The 17,506-nt window shown below is 51.8% G+C and overlaps 5 protein-coding genes across 5 annotated transcripts; 3 read left to right on the plus strand and 2 right to left on the minus strand.

The window, feature by feature from the left end:
• Positions 1-388: 388 nt before the first annotated feature.
• MIND_01229200 (p-loop containing nucleoside triphosphate hydrolase protein) lies at positions 389-3,613 on the minus strand (the record flags this gene model as incomplete). Its single annotated transcript, XM_037368791.1, has 16 exons — positions 389-536; positions 586-1,109; positions 1,165-1,202; positions 1,257-1,292; positions 1,345-1,414; positions 1,468-1,489; positions 1,538-1,593; positions 1,644-1,793; positions 1,848-2,164; positions 2,215-2,589; positions 2,643-2,816; positions 2,868-3,099; positions 3,145-3,176; positions 3,225-3,245; positions 3,296-3,359; positions 3,410-3,613. 16 exons carry the CDS (start codon positions 3,611-3,613, stop codon positions 389-391), a joined length of 2,463 nt encoding a protein of 820 aa, XP_037214759.1.
• A 146-nt stretch (positions 3,614-3,759) lies between these two features.
• Positions 3,760-4,387, plus strand: MIND_01229300 (uncharacterized protein; the record flags this gene model as incomplete). The annotated part of the gene is made up of 3 exons (XM_037368792.1): positions 3,760-3,798; positions 3,846-4,007; positions 4,070-4,387. The coding sequence occupies 3 exons, from the start codon at positions 3,760-3,762 to the stop codon at positions 4,385-4,387; spliced, it is 519 nt and encodes a 172-aa protein (XP_037214760.1).
• Positions 4,388-5,650: 1,263 nt separating this feature from the next.
• MIND_01229400 (Zn(2)-C6 fungal-type domain-containing protein) lies at positions 5,651-7,753 on the plus strand (the record flags this gene model as incomplete). The annotated part of the gene is made up of 6 exons (XM_037368793.1): positions 5,651-5,754; positions 5,806-5,818; positions 5,875-5,889; positions 5,945-6,218; positions 6,274-6,358; positions 6,424-7,753. The coding sequence occupies 6 exons, from the start codon at positions 5,651-5,653 to the stop codon at positions 7,751-7,753; spliced, it is 1,821 nt and encodes a 606-aa protein (XP_037214761.1).
• Positions 7,754-8,090: 337 nt separating this feature from the next.
• On the minus strand, positions 8,091-9,656 carry MIND_01229500 (F-box domain-containing protein; the record flags this gene model as incomplete). Its single annotated transcript, XM_037368794.1, has 1 exon — positions 8,091-9,656. One exon carries the CDS (start codon positions 9,654-9,656, stop codon positions 8,091-8,093), a length of 1,566 nt encoding a protein of 521 aa, XP_037214762.1.
• Positions 9,657-13,009: 3,353 nt separating this feature from the next.
• MIND_01229700 (putative halogenase) lies at positions 13,010-15,022 on the plus strand (the record flags this gene model as incomplete). Its single annotated transcript, XM_037368795.1, has 11 exons — positions 13,010-13,027; positions 13,081-13,153; positions 13,201-13,340; positions 13,390-13,432; positions 13,482-13,528; positions 13,576-13,930; positions 13,979-14,256; positions 14,310-14,458; positions 14,509-14,621; positions 14,669-14,821; positions 14,862-15,022. 11 exons carry the CDS (start codon positions 13,010-13,012, stop codon positions 15,020-15,022), a joined length of 1,530 nt encoding a protein of 509 aa, XP_037214763.1.
• Positions 15,023-17,506: the final 2,484 nt, after the last annotated feature.

A 17,506-nucleotide genomic window follows, 5' to 3' on the forward strand; every position in this document is an offset into this window, starting at 1 on the left:
TGTTAGTTGTAAAATGTCATTACATATATATCACAACCTATCAAAGAACCAACAAAAAACACTCAATTGAGCAGTGCTCTGATCTGAGGGTCGAATCTTGTCTCTTGCACTCTTCATAGATTGTAATCTTGCACTAAGGTAATCTAGTAGCTGATACATTACAAACCCAATATTTTGTTTATCGCTCTCTCTGAAGTACGAGCCTCTCTCTAGGAATACACTTATCCGTCAGAGCGAAACCACATCCTCTACCAAACATCTGTTCGGGATTGTTAGTCCCCATGAGGGTCAGGATTAGAACGAGTCGGGGCTATAGCTACAAATTGTCTACTACTTATACACAATCTAGTGCGTGGGGATGTTATCGCATCTGTAATGTAATCTTTGTCTATCGGTTTGTGTCAATATCGTCATCGTCAGTCCTCAGCGTCCGCTTCAGCTCCGCCGACCCCGCCTCCGGATCAGGCAGATGGTTCTCTTGGATAAGCAGCGTCTGGTTGTCGCCTGACACCCGGATTTTTACTCGGTCACCCTCCCTGAAAGTACCTGTCAGCCGATGAAGGAAGATAGGTTGTTCGACATTACCGAATGGTCCCCCGCAACAGCTTTTGCGCCAGCGGAAACAGCACCTCCGTCCTGACCACCCGCGCAATTGCCCGCGCGCCATACAGGTTCGAGTAGCCATGCTTCGCAAGCCACTCCCGCGCCCCGTCGTCTACATCAAGCGTGATATGTCGGTCCTGCAGCCGGTTGGCCACATCTTTCAGCCGTAGCCCCACAATTTTCAAAACAGATTCTCGCGAAAGCTTGTTGAACACAAGCATCGTGTCGAGGCGATTGAGCAGCTCGGGCGGGAAGTACTCCGAAGTTACATCGAGCACTTGTTGCTTGGCTTCGGTCGTTACAACGCCGTCGACATCGCATGCGCTGGGATCAGCAAGGATGTTACTGCCTGAGGGCGATTTAGTGGAAAGTATACCGAACAAGAATACTGCTTTACCGAGGTTACTTGTAAGACAGATGATGGTATTCTTGAAGTCGACCTTTCGACCTTGGCTGTCGGTGATACTACCCTCATCAAGTATTTGCAGCAATATCATGGCAACGTCCTGTTAGACATATTGGAATCGTCCAAAATGAAAAATGAAAAATTATCAGATGTACCTTGTGGGCCTTCTCCAGCTCATCGAGAAGCACAACAGCTATGGAGATTCGTCAGTTACATATAGTTGAGAAAAGCAGCGAACAAAACTTACCGTATGGTTTACGCCGGACAGCCTCAGTTAATTGACCTTACAAAAACTTCAGTCAAATCTCGCGGCAGTAAGCAAAAGGGGTGCCAACCTCCTTCTTCGAATCCGACATAACCCGGGGCAGCACCAATAAGTCTTGATATCGTATGTCGATCGTGATACTATGAGTAGAAATTGTATCAGAGTTAAGCGCGATGAAAAGCGAAAGTTAGACCTCAGACATATTGATATTGATTCTAAAGCTAGCTCAGCACAGGTACCATTCAACGCAAAAAGGGACTCACAGACCACGCTGTTCGTCGTTGTACAGGAATCCCGCGAGGGTTTTGCAAAGTTCCGTCTAGACATCATTAGTTTTCGGCAGAAGCAACGACACGGCCACCAACACACCTTTCCGACACCGGTTGGGCCCAAGAGCAAGAATGATGCAACCGGTCTATTTGGCGCTTGTAAGCCCGCACGCGATATCCTGACGGCGTCGCTGATGGCGGAAACCGCGTCGTCTTGACCGACCACTCTCCACTTAATCGTGTCCTCCATCTGCAAATGATTCATGAGACTCGAAAGGAAGAGGAAGAAAAGGAAAGAGCAAACATTGACAAGCTTCTCCCTCTCCCCTTTGAGAAGGTTGTGAACGGGTATTCCAGTTGCCCGAGCAACAACACGCGCAATAGCACTAGATGTAACTCGCTCTTGTAGCATAGAAAGCGGTGAGTCTGCATCTTCCCTCGCAGCCTTCTCTGCCGCTTCGACCGTTTCATCGGGCAATTGACGCGTCAAGTCTGGGATGGTGGAAAATCGAAGTCGACTAGCGGTTTCAAAGTCTCCAGCTCGTTGTGCTACATCGAGCTGGTGCTTGGCCGCCTCAATTTGCTGCTTCAGATCCTTGGTCCGAGTGAGACGAGCTCTCTCTGTCGCATAACAATGAAACAAGGGTTTGACAAAGAAAGGCACGACACACCTGTCTGCCAAGTTTCCGTCAGATTGTTTGCAGCTTTGCGCTTCTCTTCAATTTCGGCCTCCACAGCTCGTCTCCTCTCCGCGCTAAAAGTGTCGGTTTCCTTCTTCAAGCTTTCCCTCTCTATCTCCAGGGTCATGATATCCCGCTCCAGCGCCTCGAGCTGGTCCGGCTTGCTCTCCTGCGCCAGACGAAGTGACGATGCTGCCTCGTCTACGAGGTCAATAGCCTTGTCGGGGAGGAAACGGTCGGATATGTATCGTGCTGAGTAGAGAGCTGCTGTCACTAATGCGCTGTCGGAAATTTCGACCCCGTGGTGAACCTCGTAGCGTGGCTTCAGCCCGCGTAGGATGGATATAGTTGACTCCACAGTAGGCTCTGGTACAAGAAGTTAGTAACTGAGATAGGAGAAAAAACGGGAAGAAACGCACCCTCGATAGTGACGGGTTGAAAACGGCGCTCCAAAGCCGCATCTTTGCCTATAGTCTTTCGATATTCGTCTGGCGTTGTAGCTCCAACGAGCTGAAGCCCCCTCGCTAACGCAGGCTTGATCATCTGACCTCCGTCAATGCTGCCCTCCGTTTTACCAAGATTAAAAAGCGTGTCTGCGGTTTTTCAGCATCCGAAATCCAGTGCAGCATGTGGAAAAGACTCACGAACTTCGTCAATGAAGCAAATAACATTCCCTGCCTCGGCCTCAATGTCGGAAATCAAGTTGCGAAACTTTTCTTCGAACTGCCCCCGGATCCCAGACCCCGCCATAATACCGGCGAGATCAATCGAGAGGACGCGTTTGTTATGTAGCGACTCGGGGACTTCTTTGCTGACGATGCGGCTGGCCAGACCTTCAAGAATGGCAGTCTTGCCAACACCAGGCGGCCCAATGAGCTAAGAAGGGTGAGGTAGGATTGAGGGTGGAGAGCGAATGCATACAACTGGATTGGATTTGGTCCTCCGGGAGAGAACTAGACCAGTAAGCCCAATCGTATGGTGCGGTCAGGCCAGAAACTCACTCTGGATCGTTCTTCGGATTTCTAGGAGCATTCAGACACTTGTTCGACTCCAGGAGCCTTTATCAACGCACCTTCGTCACGGCCAATAGTAGGGTCAAGTTTCCCATTCCGCGCCATATCCGTCAAGTCGACGCTCTGGCGAACAGATGAGTTGGTGTGGTTATACGAAGAGACACAAGCCATACATATTCTTTCAATGCGTCGCCCTTCTTGTGCTGCGAGCCCAGCATGAATGAGAAGGGGTTCTGGCCAGCCCCGCTTGTTGGCGGCTGGCTTGCATAGCACCGTCTTGGGCTGGGGTTAACTCGTATGGCAGCAGTGGTCCTCAGGACGATAGGCCGAGAAACGCGGAAAAGAGAGCGGGCTGTCGGACAGAGTACGCGATGCATGAAGGATAGTGTGTAGAGTGTTATGGGGACATTAAATGGTGGATGGCTGGACGAGAGAGTTCTGGAAAAGACGCGTCACATGCGCACATGATGTGACATTTTCCTGACTCGGTGACGTCACTTCTAGATACTCTCGAATCTCCATCATGTCGAACACAACAATGTCCCCTGAAGTTGGCCGCAAAGTGCGTTCTCCACGAAACCCGTCCTGATTTTCTCACACTCAACCCAGGCTGTCATGGACGAGCTTCTTGCGAGCGGCTTCGGTACTGCAGACTACGTGGCACAATTTGAAGAATATATGAAAGTGTACGATCCTCGCGCTGTGCCTGTCCTCTTGGGAGTCATCGCCAACATGGTCGAGATAGAAAAGCGGAATTTGCCACAACTGGTTGTGCGTGTCTAAACTCTACGACGTCTAACATCACCACTCACCGGTGTACCACCACTCTCCAGCACGATAGCCCTCCTGATGGGGTTGAGTTGTTTTACCACGACTTTCCGGAGAGCGACATTCGTCTTCTATATCATCAAATGCATTCCCTGACGATACCCTGCCCATGGCAATACTACGTCCGTGACAGCCAGTCCCAGCCCCTCCAAGACAAACCCATCGTCGAAGGATACGACCCTGATGAAGATGAATGGCACGTTGTGACCGTGTACGTTGCGCGGCCCGGCGATATCCTTCGCATCAACGGAAAATACACAATCCGGCTGCCCTTTGGTCCAGAGGAGCCTAACGGTGTGCTCCGACGGTTGTCCTCAGCTTAGTGGTATCTCTTGTTTCTCGGAGCTTTGACCATGCCACATTCTGTAAACAGTGGCACGACGCAATCAACTCCATACGCAACCCTTTCCCCTGTGCCACTCCCTGAGCTTGTTCGGAATTTAACGCTGGGATGGGTGGAGTCCGACTTGTGGAAGCCAGTACATTCTTGACTATTAATAATATCCCCGCCCTGTTTTGCCTCACGTTGAGACAGAGATAGGTGGTGGCAAAAAAGAGAGTTGACCATACCAGACACAGCTCTCCTCCGCAACGAAGCCAGATCCGACGTTTGCTCTCGCAATAAATCACACTGCTCAAATTTACGCCTTGGACCACGGGAATGCGATACAGTAATGCATGTCCATAATTTCGAAGTGCGTAAGTACAAACTCGTTGTCTTGTCGACTCATAGAGCTCAAGTCGTTCATGGAGTTTTATTTCCGTTGGAGGAAGGAGCCGCATCCGAAGCTTCCGCTAAATCCTCAAATGCGACCGATCTTCAACTGGTATCCTTGGTCGACAGTACGGGTTACAAGATCTTTTCCCAGGTTATGCTTGCAGCTGAGGCTGGTGCTGCATTAGATTCTGAACAGTTGTTGATGGTCAAGGAGGGTGCGCCGAACTTGAAGGAGACGTGCTGCGGGCCATGCAGATCAGTCACGTACTATTCGGTGTCAAGCCAGTCCGAGTCGGCGTCGGGTGGGAACTGCAATTTCGAGCATGGAAATGTCACTTGCGGCGATGCAGCTTGGGAAAGGCTGCGGATTCCTGTTGTCCTTGTTATCGCCTATTCCTGAATGCTTTACATAGGTCCTTTAGCACCGTGCCTCCAAGCAAACTCCAAAATGCTATCCTATCCAAGTAACCCGACTCAGATTACCAGGTTCAAGTTGATCATCTAAGTACTCTTATGGAACTTGAATTCAACTAGAACCTCGGTGAATTCTTGTCCCGTGCGTTGGCCAAGCGTTGGCTTCAAGACTTCTGCTATAACCTCCGCATTCGGTTGATAGCACGGATCTCTGTGGATCCTGATAGGCGTTCCTGATGCGGTCAAATCGTCCTGATTTACTCTATTTCGACGATGTTATCGCTTGCCCACGTTTATTTTCGCATCTTCCTCCACCGGTCTCGACACCTCTATTCCTCGGCTGTGAAACGATTTGGCCCTGAGGATCGACATACGTACTACTAGCCTTGGCAACCATATTTCAGTGCTCGACAGTTATGGAGAAACGGCTTTGACCTTTTCCCTCACATCCACAATGGAGCTCGACTCCACCGCCAACAAGACGAAGCCAAAGCGTATCCGTGCGCCGAAACCACGGAAACCTGCTCTCCGGAGAGGCAAAGCATGTCTCAATTGTCGGTATGTAGCCTTTCATCATCCGGTATCCCAATACTTACTGGCCTTCACAAGGCATCTGAAGATCGTACGTGCGGAAATACCCATCTCAAACTACGACTTACATACATATCTGTTGGCCAGAGGTGCGACGGGGTTGTGAGTTGTCTCCTGCACTCCCTTTGCACTATTCAAGTTGACGCAAACCCTATAGCATCCGATTTGCGGAAACTGCGTTCGTGTACCCAAGGACGAGCCATGTATCTTCATTCTCCCACTCTCAGCTCGTCGACGCTCCGCTGCGGCCTCTCTACCTATGGAACACCATAGTATCGATGCCTTGACGTTTTCGGGTTCTTCAGCCGGATACCCACTGGCACCATCGTCTCCCAGCTCGTCTCCTGAAAGCATTTTCCTCCTGCCCGTAACAGAGCACACCCCTGGCTCATCCCCTGCGCCATCAGGGAGCGACAGCAGCTCTTGCGGCGGTGAGCTTCCTTCGTCTGAATCTTGACTCGCGGTTCTTTGCTTACTCTAAGCTAGATGCTCTGTCGTATTTTTCTTGTCTGAGTGAATCGCGTAGTGAAGACCTTCAAGTTGAGCAACATCCAGAGACAATCGAGCTTTTGTGCGTCCTCTTCTATGTCTTTTCGTGACTCTATGACTATTAAGCCGCTAAGCGCTCTCTACCAGGCTTCAATTTTTCCTGCCCTCCGCAACCCAGCTCAATTTCTTCCTCCACATTGACCGCTTCGTGACCTCAGCGATCTGCCCAATCATTTCGGGCCTCGAGCTGCTCGGCGACCTTCTAGGACCAACTCCGCCCCTCTTATACGCCGTCTGCCTATGGGGTGCCCATCTCGCTGGCCCCAATCATCACCTCTTCTCGTTGAAGGCCGCGTTCCTCCGCCGCGCATTACGCTACCTCTCCGCGGAAATTTACGCCTCCGCCACCAGAGAGACAACCGATGTCATACAAACCATCCAGGCTCAGGTCCTCCTTGCGACATATTTTCTCGTCAACAAGCAGCTGTTGGCAGCGCACGTGCAAGCCGGGGGAGCGGCGACTCTGGCGATCGGGTATAAGCTCCATCTGCTGGGGTCGCCAAGGCGCTACGACCAGGACCTGTCGGAAGTGTCTATCCGGCATCCCCATGACGCCGTCGAGGAGGGCGAGTGGATTCGCGCCTTCTGGGCGGTTGTAAGGCTTCAAACGACATTGGAGCTCGTCGAAATCGCCTCGAATATGGTCGGCAGTCCGCACGTGAAAGCCGGTAGTATACACTGTTCGTCAAACATCCTCTCCTGCTTTGAGAACGAAATCGAGACGCCGTGGCCGGGGCATATGGACGACTATGACCTATTGCTGACCCCCCCGCTCGCTCAAAGTAATGGCGGCGAGTCTGCAATTTCGCGACTACTTTACGGCGAGCTCGACTATTGCTGCGACGGATCATCAGCAATGTACCCTGCTCAGGCAGCTGTGTTGTTCAGTCAAGCTTCTCGGATGGCACTCAACCCTACCGACCCTCTCTCCGACCTGCTTCTCACACGTATTTCTCTCTTTATGGACTCGCTCAGTGGGCTGGATGCAAACGAAGACTTGCTCAATGCCCACGCCCTCGCCGCTGCCGCTTCGATTATTCTCCGCCGACCCCAGGCTGGCTGTGGGCCCAACAGACAGCCAGCCCTGATCGATGCTGCAGGTACCATCCTCCATCTCCTTGGGAGGCCAGGACTGCATGGCATCGATGCAATCGCGCACGGGCTTACCAGCCCGACGACGAGCTCCCTGTGCTACTTCGCATGCAGTATTTTCTGTGACGAGATACATGCGTGGAAAACGCATTCAGTCCTGTTCGGCCTCGGGCAGCAAGGAGCTCCGGGTCCCGAGGCTATCCTGGGGCTGCAGTTGCAGGAAGGGATGAGGGTGTTGGGGACTTTCGTCGGGGGGAACCCGCTCGCTGAGCAGCAGCTGACGGAAATACAGGAGCGGTATTCGACCTTTTTCGGCGTGCTGTAACAGGCAAACTCAAACAGACATTTCCTTACCTAGCACGGTACATGGACGGGACTTTTAAATGCTCGCCACACTCGCTGTTGGTTGTAATTATCGCATCAAGTACACGGATGTTATGTAATATTCAAGTTCGCATTGTATGTTGTACTTAAGGTGGGGGCGTTTTGTTCCCATCGAGAATTTGGAATATATCCTGCTGCGCCGCAGCACCAAGTAGTGTATACACTCCGCCCGAGTCCCGTCATGATAATATAATAAATGACATCAAGATTGTGTGCACATGTATTCAGGAATTAGGATCATGTACTCAGTATTTGACCTAGCGAATAGATGTCGGAGCTCAATCAGAATCAAGGCCCTCCGAGTCATCATCTTCAAGACCTCGGCAATCCCAGGACTTCTGCACCAGTCCTGCCGGATAGCCCTTCGGCATGCGCACAGGCACATCAAGCTGTCGGTGGAGGTGCTCCAGGTCGCGCATGTCCTCGGGAGAAATACCATACGGCGGAAATTCGACCACAAACTGAGTGAGCTTCATTTCAACGTCAGCGAGCATTGCACCGGTGGCTCGCATGGCAACTCCGTCCAAGAATGGACGAATGTTGACGGGACCCGGGGTAGCGACAGGAACCACAAGTGTTAACGACTCGAGGTTAGGAAGTTTGTCAAAGTCGGCGAGGCCTGCAGCACAGCATTGTCCACCGTTGTCGTCCATAGGGAATAAGGTTACCGTCAGGTCTTTTACAGAAGCCAGTGCAGAAGACAACAGGTAAGTAAAGGCATTATAAGTGTTCGGTACCAGAGATAGAGAAACAACGCTCGCGGCAGAGCGGACAATGCATGGGTTGATGGCAGACTCAGCATCGCTGTAATCAAAATCCGATACATGCAGCGATGCGAGGGAGGGTAGGACGAGGTAGTACAAGACAACGGGGCTCTTGATGCCGAGGAGCCACAGGGCAGATAGGTGGGGCATGGTCAACAATGTTTTTGGCTCGTCGTCGAAAGCCAAAGCCAAATCGATTGTAAGTGACGACAGCGACAGCTCTTCCAAGGATATTAGATGAGGCAGAATGGACAGGATGTCGCGGTAGAAGGCCGGGCGAAGAATTGTGAGCTTTCGCAATTGGTGTGCGGGGAAAGCGAGGTCGAAAACTAAGTTTGGGATGCTTATCGCGAGCTCGCTGAGCTGGGGGGTGCTTTGCGAGTGGAACTTCGGGTGCTTATCTGGAGCAAGTATTTCAGCAGTCCAGCCATCGAGCGTCATCTGCGAAAGGAACGGAAGTTCCAGAGCAGCGATGGTGCCCAGTGCGTCGAGCGTCAAGATCGAAGGCTCTTCGGCAGACAAATCTACCTCTCCCCATCGGGAAGCAGAGGCGAAGATATGATCAGGAAACCACCAATGACCGAGAATCTCGCGATACTCATCACCACCTATAGTCGAGAATTCGATTGGCAGCCCTTGGGTGCGGGCAATGAAGTGCTCAAACAGCAGATCTCGCTTTTCGCCATTGATGCAGTAGCACGCGCGCGTCCACAGGCGGGGGTCTGCAAGCGCAACACTACGCCACCGTTGGCACACTGCGGTAATGTGCAACAATGTGTAATTGACCTGGCTCCGAGGAGAGGACGAGACGGCTGCCGCAAATATCCGGCAGAGGAGTTCGGCGGGAAGGGTGTTGACTGGGTACACGACGGTGGCGAGCGTTTGCTGGATCTCTTCTAGCTGGATTGTAAGCGTGCCTATCGTCTTGACGATCCGGGCTGCCTCTTCCCGGAGGCGGACGATTTCCGCGCTGCTGAGTGGAGGACTCGCATCTAAATCGCTGCCAGTGGGCGAGCGGCCGCGGGGGTGGCGAAAAAATGAAAGGAGGTCGGCGGCTGGGTTGTAGGGGTCTTCGTACATGAGAGCCAGGACGGACAGGCGCGATCGATGTTGATAGCCAAAAATAGGAAATGGAAGCTGAGCGCTAGCGTAAGGTTGTCGACTCGGAGGCAGTAGACTGAAATTACTAGTATTCAGAGAACTTGAAGCCAATTGCTATAGATTTTACGGCGAAGAGATCGATATATGGCTTGGGGTTCGAGGGGGGATTTGAGGGAGAGGTTGCTTGCTTGGTGCTGTTTAGCTTGGGAGCAAACAACAAGCATAGTGGGCGCTTAGCACCAAGTCATAGTCACGGTCGCGGTCACAGCATCACAAGCCTAGTAGTCACTCTTTTCTTCTCTCTCCGTCATGTTTGCCTGACTGTGAATGTCATTTTCCTTCTCTTCCAATTACAAGTCGAGCGACCTGCGAGCTACAGACGCCAGAGGAAGAAAAGAGCAAATTCGAGCCCCGACCCCTGGCCGCGCGTTTACCAAACGACGACGACGACTTTGATCACCTCAGGTCAGCGCTCCTGGCCATAGTTTCTGCTCCTGTCGTTTTTGCTGTCTGAGTCTCGCCCTCGCAGTGCCGTCTCTTTCAACTCCTCTCAGCGGCGGGATACTGCGGTTTACATCGTGAAGTCAGCCGAGAAACTTCAAATTGAAATCCAGACTGGAGGTACTAGACCAAACATAATGGCTGATGGAAGTTTGCCATCCGCGTGGCACTGGCTCATCTTGCTGCAGTGGTGCGTACACAAGGCCTTAAGTATATTCTTTTGCCAAAGAATGATAGACTCTCTCAACGCACGATTCTAAGCCCCGCATGATCATCGTAGATTCGTCGAACTAAAGACTGCCAGTGACACAGCTTTTCACTGGCAATACTGTGACGTGTACTGGAGTTGACGTCCATCGGGATCTCGTGGCTCTCAATCGACAATACCGGAGCCTGCATAGTGAGCTTTGTCATACTCGTACTTTATTATTGGGATTTCTGGTCCGCAAAGTCCACAACTGCGGTGCACTGTTGACTCATCTTTAGTCTCCCACTAGATACTCGAAGCAGCAACAATACACGAAACACTGGCAGCCTGTCTCCGACTCCGTCTTTCTCGGCGCGCGGGTGGCGCATCGGAAATCAGAGGGTGGTCCACTGGGGCAACGAAAGTGGCTAGAGATGTTGAAGAGTTGCAGTACTAGCTTCAATCAACTCACTCCGCTGCGAGACGCGGACCGTCGTATACGGCAACGAGAAATACCTCCGTTCCCGACGAGGCGGCCGGCCTATCGGAGTCCGTTCCCACGGAGGCTTGTCTTCGCTCAACTTGTCGACTGCTACAAATATCGGCCGAGCAGGCCGTACTCAGACGTGCGTCAGTCGCTAGGGGAGCTGGCTGATACATACTATTGGGCGCGATTTGGTAGTGAAGTCAAGTTCAAGAAACTGACTCCGCACCGGGCACCGCTTGCTTCCTTGACTTCGGGTAGACGGCGCCCCATAGTCAAGAGGCGAGGACTAGCTTCTTAAGCTGATGGACAGATAGGTCTAACTTACTTCGTGGAGGTTCAAGTTGGATTCGAAGAATCACTTGACTTAATATAGCGCTGGCAGCGGTAACTGAGCGCTTTCAATTTATCGGTGGATTCGTGAACAATCACAGACAATCACTTTTATCTAGGCATATAAACGCAACATAAAAACGTGGCCACATTGCCGAGGAGAAGGGCCGGAGGAACCGCCGGTTGTCTACGTCCATATCTTTGGCAGTTGACACATTCTCTCAATACGCTTTTAATCCGGCAAGCCGAGTTCGGATCACCATAGCGTGCAGTCGTCTGTTAGGATTCACAAACGGATTGCTAGCCTCCAAGCTCCACAAGTATGATACAATATGCATATGTACCTCTCAGCACCGTTATTAATGGTGATATTCCCGTCCCGAACCCATTGGAAACGTGCACTGGAAATTTGACCCCGCGTCATTGGTCCGTATGCACTCCTATGTACTCGAAGCCAAACATCGGACTTCAAGCGGCACGGGGTCATCGGCCGCGGCATGTGTGCGGATCTTGATGCTTGGCCCATTACTAGTACTTGTTGGTTGACTATAAACCCGATCATCTCGAGATGAAACCAAGGCCGGGAAAAGCAGAAGAAGTTGGGAAGCAGGTCTATTGCGCTGGGCTACAGCTTGAATCTGAGATTTTCACGAGACATTCATAACACTAGATAACAATCAGCATCATCATCGAAGTTTATGACTTCGTTGAATCGTTGCTCTGGTGGCTCGAATTAGATGTGGTACATACTTACCATTGGTAGACTAAAGACCGTTGCCGGGACTCACTGTTCTATTGGTTATACGGATCAAATTACACATGGCGTGTCGGATTTGCCGAAAGGATGGTTTACTGCCTCAAGTAAGTCTTCGTCACGGTCTTACAGGGATTCTATTGAGGGCAGAACGATGTAGCCTTGCGTTTTCTTCTCCTTCTTGCTGATCTTCCGACTATCAACACGAACTCGGAGGCTTCCAGACTTTTCAGACGGGCTTGTTCTCCGGGAAGAAGTGTTGGACCAGCCGTCTGGATGGGATTACGGCGTGCTTCAAAGAAGCCAGCCTTGCAACGACTTCATGGTCTTGATAGCCGAAGCGACCAAGAGCAGTTATCTGTTGCACCATCCCTCCGAGATACTCCCAAGATGAACAATTCCGAATCTCTCCCCGACTGTATATAGTGGTCGGAGGCAAGTCGGATACCTGGAACGAGAAAAAGAGATGGTGCAAAAACTCTTGTCAGCGCACGTGAAGAAGAAGCATTCTGTCGGCAACCGCTGATGTACTGATGGCGCGTAAGCATCACCGCATCGCCATCAAGGCCGCGGGAGCAGAAGATCACGTCTCCGGTGGGAAAGGCCAACGGCATCGGAGTGGAATTCATCCCACAACAGTCCGACGACGGACGTTCTAGCCATAGCTATTAATTCGCAGGCCGATCCTTGACGGTCGGCAAACAGATTCTGGGGGCAACGAGGTCGGAAACATTCAATGGTTGCGGGCGGGAGAAACGTCCTTGCGCCTGCGCGGAACCGCGTTTTTTTTTTTTGCAGGGTGTTCCATCAGGTCTTCTTCGTGCTTTTCAGATGGAATATTGGCGTAACCCTGGTTTTAAACGATGTAACCGCGAATGGACATGCCCAATTTTGTTGCGCTGCGTTCGTCTGATTTTCTTATTCGTTGGGCGGTGAGAGCGTGTGAGCGCGCCGTGCATAGACGCATAACACGCGAGCCCGTATATAAGCCCGGCAGGGGTTCAAGCGAGGATTTGATTCAGGTCGCACCTTCTCAGCCACCTTCCCCCTCCCTCCCCTCTCAATTCTCTCAAATGGCCACCTCTGAAATTGTGCGTCGCAACTCCCGCTGCTCAGGCTGCGCGCTGAGCCTTTCTTGACCTAGCCCGAGCACTCTGACATTCTCGTCATCGGTGGAGGACCAGCTGGATCTTATGCCGCCGCTGCGCTGGCTCGTGGTGCGTACCCGTTTTTCCCTGCTCGTCTAACGCTAAACAGTTCATAGAGGGCTACGAGGTCACACTGCTGGAGAAAGACCACTTCCCGCGGTACCACATTGGCGAGAGCATGCTGCCCTCGTGCCGGCCATTCATGCGCTTCATCGACGTGGAGCAAAAAGTTGTGGACTTCGGTTTCCTCGTCAAGGTGATTCCCCCATGTCGATGTCAAGACGCCCACACTGATTCCTGATTAGGTTGGTGCCGCATTCAAGTTCAATCACAACAAACGCGAAGGCTGTGAGTTCCTTCCCCGTCCGCACCCGGACTCGAGTAACGGCAAGTGCAGACACCGACTTCATCAATCCGAACCCCAACAACGCCGCGTGGAACGTTGTGAGTACTATAGTTCTTGATAGCGATGCATCTCTGACGCGTTCCAGACACGGGCTGATTTCGACGAGCTCCTTCTTCGCAACGCCGCCCAGCAAGGTGCCCGTGTAGTCGAGGGGGTCACCGTCGGCGCAATTAAGTTTGCGGACCCCGACGTCGAGCCCACAAAGCTTCAGCCCGTGTCGCTGGAATGGAAGACCGACAAGGGCACCACCGGCGAAACCAAGTTTAAGTACCTGGTTGACGCCTCGGGCCGAAACGGATTGATGTCGACGCGCTATCTGAAGAACCGCAACTTCAACAAGGCGCTGCGGAGCGTGGCTTATTGGGGATACTGGACGGGTCAGGACATGTATGCGCCAGGAACGAGTCGGGAGAATGCGACTTGGTTGGAGGCGTTGACGGGTATGTCGTCCATTTGTCTGGACTTGCCTCCTCTGACCCCCCGATTAGACGAGAGTGGCTGGGTGTGGTTCATTCCGCTGACCGGCAAAGTCTCCGTTGGCATCGTCATGAAGGAAGAAATTGCGAAGGAGAAGAAGAAGGCATTCACTGGCCCCAACGCCATGCTGGACTTCTACCACAGCCAGCTCCAGTTCGTGCCGGGTGTTACCAAGCTCCTCAAACCCGCGACATTCCAAGGCGAAGTCATGACTGCCGGAGACTACAGTTACTCCGCACCCGTCCACGCCGGCCCGAACTACCGCATCGCTGGCGACGCTGGCGCTTTCGTGAGTTTTACTGCTCTGCTTCTGTTCTTGAGATCTCATCATGCCTTCGAAAGATTGACCCATACTTCTCATCCGGCGTTCATCTCGCTTTCAACGGTGGTCTTACAGCAGCTGCCACGATTGGTGCTTCGATTCGGGGCGACTGCACCGAGGAAGAGGCTGCCAAATTCCACACAGCGAAAGTCGGCGCCTCCTACACCCGGTTAGTGTCCCTTTCCTTCCCGTTATTCTGCATCTTTACCTTGGGGACAGATTCATGATGGTCGTCCTGGCCGCCTACCGCCAGATCTTGCACCAGAGCGCGTCTGTTCTGACGGATGTCGAAGAGGACAACTATGACCGGGCCTTCTCTTTCATTCGACCTGGTATGTGGCAATCGAAGTTCGTTCATGCCTCTGCTGACGGGAACCAGTCATCCAAGGCATGGCCGACACCAACAAAGGTGTAACAGAGGACATGCTGCAGTCGACCATGGACTTCTGCGAGCACGCAATGGGCATGACCGATCCAGAAATGCATGCCGAGGTCGCCAAACGTGTTGACCCGAAACTTCTCGAGCATGAGGGTCCCCCTCATGAGCGTAGAGGAGATCAAGAAAATTGCAGGCGACGACGAGGAGATGGAGGTCGTATTAAGACGTGTCCAGGCTCGCAAGACATTGGAGGCGCTGCATTGGCAGCCGAACTTCCGTGGCGAATTCTTTGAGGGGCTTGGCATTCGTCTCGAGCGAGGAAAGTTGGGCCTGAAGCGTGAAGAGGGCCAGTAGATTATATGTTGTTGTGTTAGTTTGTAGAGTATCGCAGATATATAGAAATGCGTTGTGCACTAGTATGTGGTTGATTGATTCGAAAGAACGGGTTGTGACATTTCCGAGTCTGTTCTGCGCTCTCATCCAGGTTTTTGCAACTATTAAAAACGCTGTCATTCGTCGTTGGTTTCCGTCATAGGGCTTCAAGATGGGGCCCGAAGAGCTAATCGTAGCCTTTCCATTACTGTGCTGTGCTTATTGTCAGTGTCTCCTCTTGCTGTTCGAAGCCAAAGTCATCCTCCCTCTAGATGCCATACACAACGCTTCGAAAACCCTTTCCCTCATCACGCTCTCAGCATTCAGCCATTGATGTACCAATGCAATCTCTGCCACCGTTGCTCGTAACCTCGAACTGCCTTCATTCGGGGACCACTGTCAAATTCGCCGCTCTCTCTGAAGACTGGGAATAAATAAGGCGAGTCTCACTGTATCCTCCACGACCATTCCCTTTGCTAACTTCTCGAAGCCGCCCCTTTTCCAAATATGCATGTCTTGAATCATGAGGACTGCTGCACGTTGGTCTCAAGTTCTGTCATCGATGTGCGTCACCATCTTTTCCGAGCTGCCCTGATTTGAGCCCACCCTCTTAGGACGCCATACCCGATGCTTTTAACCTACTCCTCCCATCGCACCCCCAGCATCCACTCATCGATTCAACACGGTCTCCGCTACCGCTGCCAATAACCTTAAACTCTTATTCTTGTCATTTTGTGGAATGTTTGGTCGTCGAACCTGGTCATTCGGTGAAGTACTATAAACGGAGTACATCGGGAGCCAGACTACAAACCAGGACAAGGTGCGCCTTGTGTCGATTCAACCTCACTATCTTACCTCCAGAAGTGCCGTTTTCTCGACAGCCCGATGAGTGGGAATGCATTTGTGTCTACTTCGTGCGCGTTTTCCCTCTAGCTTGCCTGTGCCAGTGTTGCCCTCATTCACAATCTTTTTGTTAGTCTCAAATTCAATACGGTTAACAACTCAGCTGTGTTAAGCGCTGTTACAATGGTCACCCACTATACCGAATGTTTTCGCCCGCAAAATCGAAGGAGAATATGTGTAACAGTTTGGGCAGGTGAGCAAGAACTACTTGGGTCAAGTCCACGTCAAAACTAACACTGAAAAAGAGATGACAATCAAACCGGAAAGGATCGTAGGCCGATAGCAAAAGTGGTATCATTGGTCTCAGTCTCTCTCTCTTGATATTATATTGATACTCGTCCAGCCAGATTCTTCATTGAACCCCCCTCCACCCCAAAAGCGGGCATCGTTACCTTACATCCTACACCACTCGATTCACCCTTTTTAACCATTATTGAATTATCTCTGTCTGCCTTCCTCCTACCACACGATCCACCTCGTTCTTACATTACTTCCTGGACTTCATAACTTTGTTTACGATGACTTGATACGGCAGGCCACTTCCCATATTTAGTCCCCATTCTCGAAAACTTCATCTACCACGATTCTAATTGCTTTCTATCGACATCATCCTTCGCTCTCTCTAACGAATCCGCGCTCAACAATCCCTCTAGGTCTACTACATGACCCTGTTGACTGGACCTTTCGCACAAGGCGGATGTCCATAACAGCCTCGCCTCATCAAGCCGTTTCTCACTGAGTGCGATATGGCCCAGGTCAATCATGCACTCCGCCCGTCCACGATGTACGTCCATTTGCGTGAATCCCTCCAATGCGAGTCTGAACAATGTACGAGCAGCGCTTAATTCGCCCCACAGGAAGTTTTCCTTGGCCATGAACTGAAATGCCTTATGTATGGCTAGTCGCTGCTTGACCTTGACGGAATACGCAAGGAATATCGTTGGCCAGCTGGATACATGGGGCTTTTGCTGCTTATATGCAAGTCTTGCGAGACATATCAGCGTCGGCTAGGGAGCCGTTCCGCATGCATGCGACCTACAACGCCTTCGCCTTCACAATGTCTCCACGATGCTCTTCGACCTCCGCCTCGAAGAGCTCGCAAAAGTTCAAATGGCGGAGACTGGCGACAAAAAGTCCTTGAGGCTGTTACGCGATTCCATAGGCTCCCATATCGTCTCGACATTGTCGAGGACCAAAAGCATCGGGGCAGTCCCGAAGTATCGCGCCAATTGCTGCACGATGTCTGTGGTTGGCTGCATATCGACATAGGAACCAACGAGGACGGCCAATTCCTGCGCTGTCTGCGTGCCGCTTCGCAACTGACGAACAATCGCCGTCCTGGACCGTATTTGCGTTCGACATCCGGATTGTGGAGAACTTCTCGCGCGAGACTTGTCTTACCCATGCCTCCTGCCCCGAGGATTGCAATATGCGGAGCTCCGGATTCAAATAGCGCAAGAATATGAGACCGCTCCTCGTCTCGGCCGTGGACAATCTTTGGACGGGAAGGCAACAAGGAGAAGGTAACTATGTGGGCATGGGCTGGGCGTACTTAATTGTTAT

Source organism: Mycena indigotica, assembly GCF_014461135.1.
Source record: "Mycena indigotica strain 171206Taipei chromosome Unknown Mind.scaff0012, whole genome shotgun sequence".
Lineage (NCBI taxonomy): Eukaryota > Fungi > Basidiomycota > Agaricomycetes > Agaricales > Mycenaceae > Mycena > Mycena indigotica.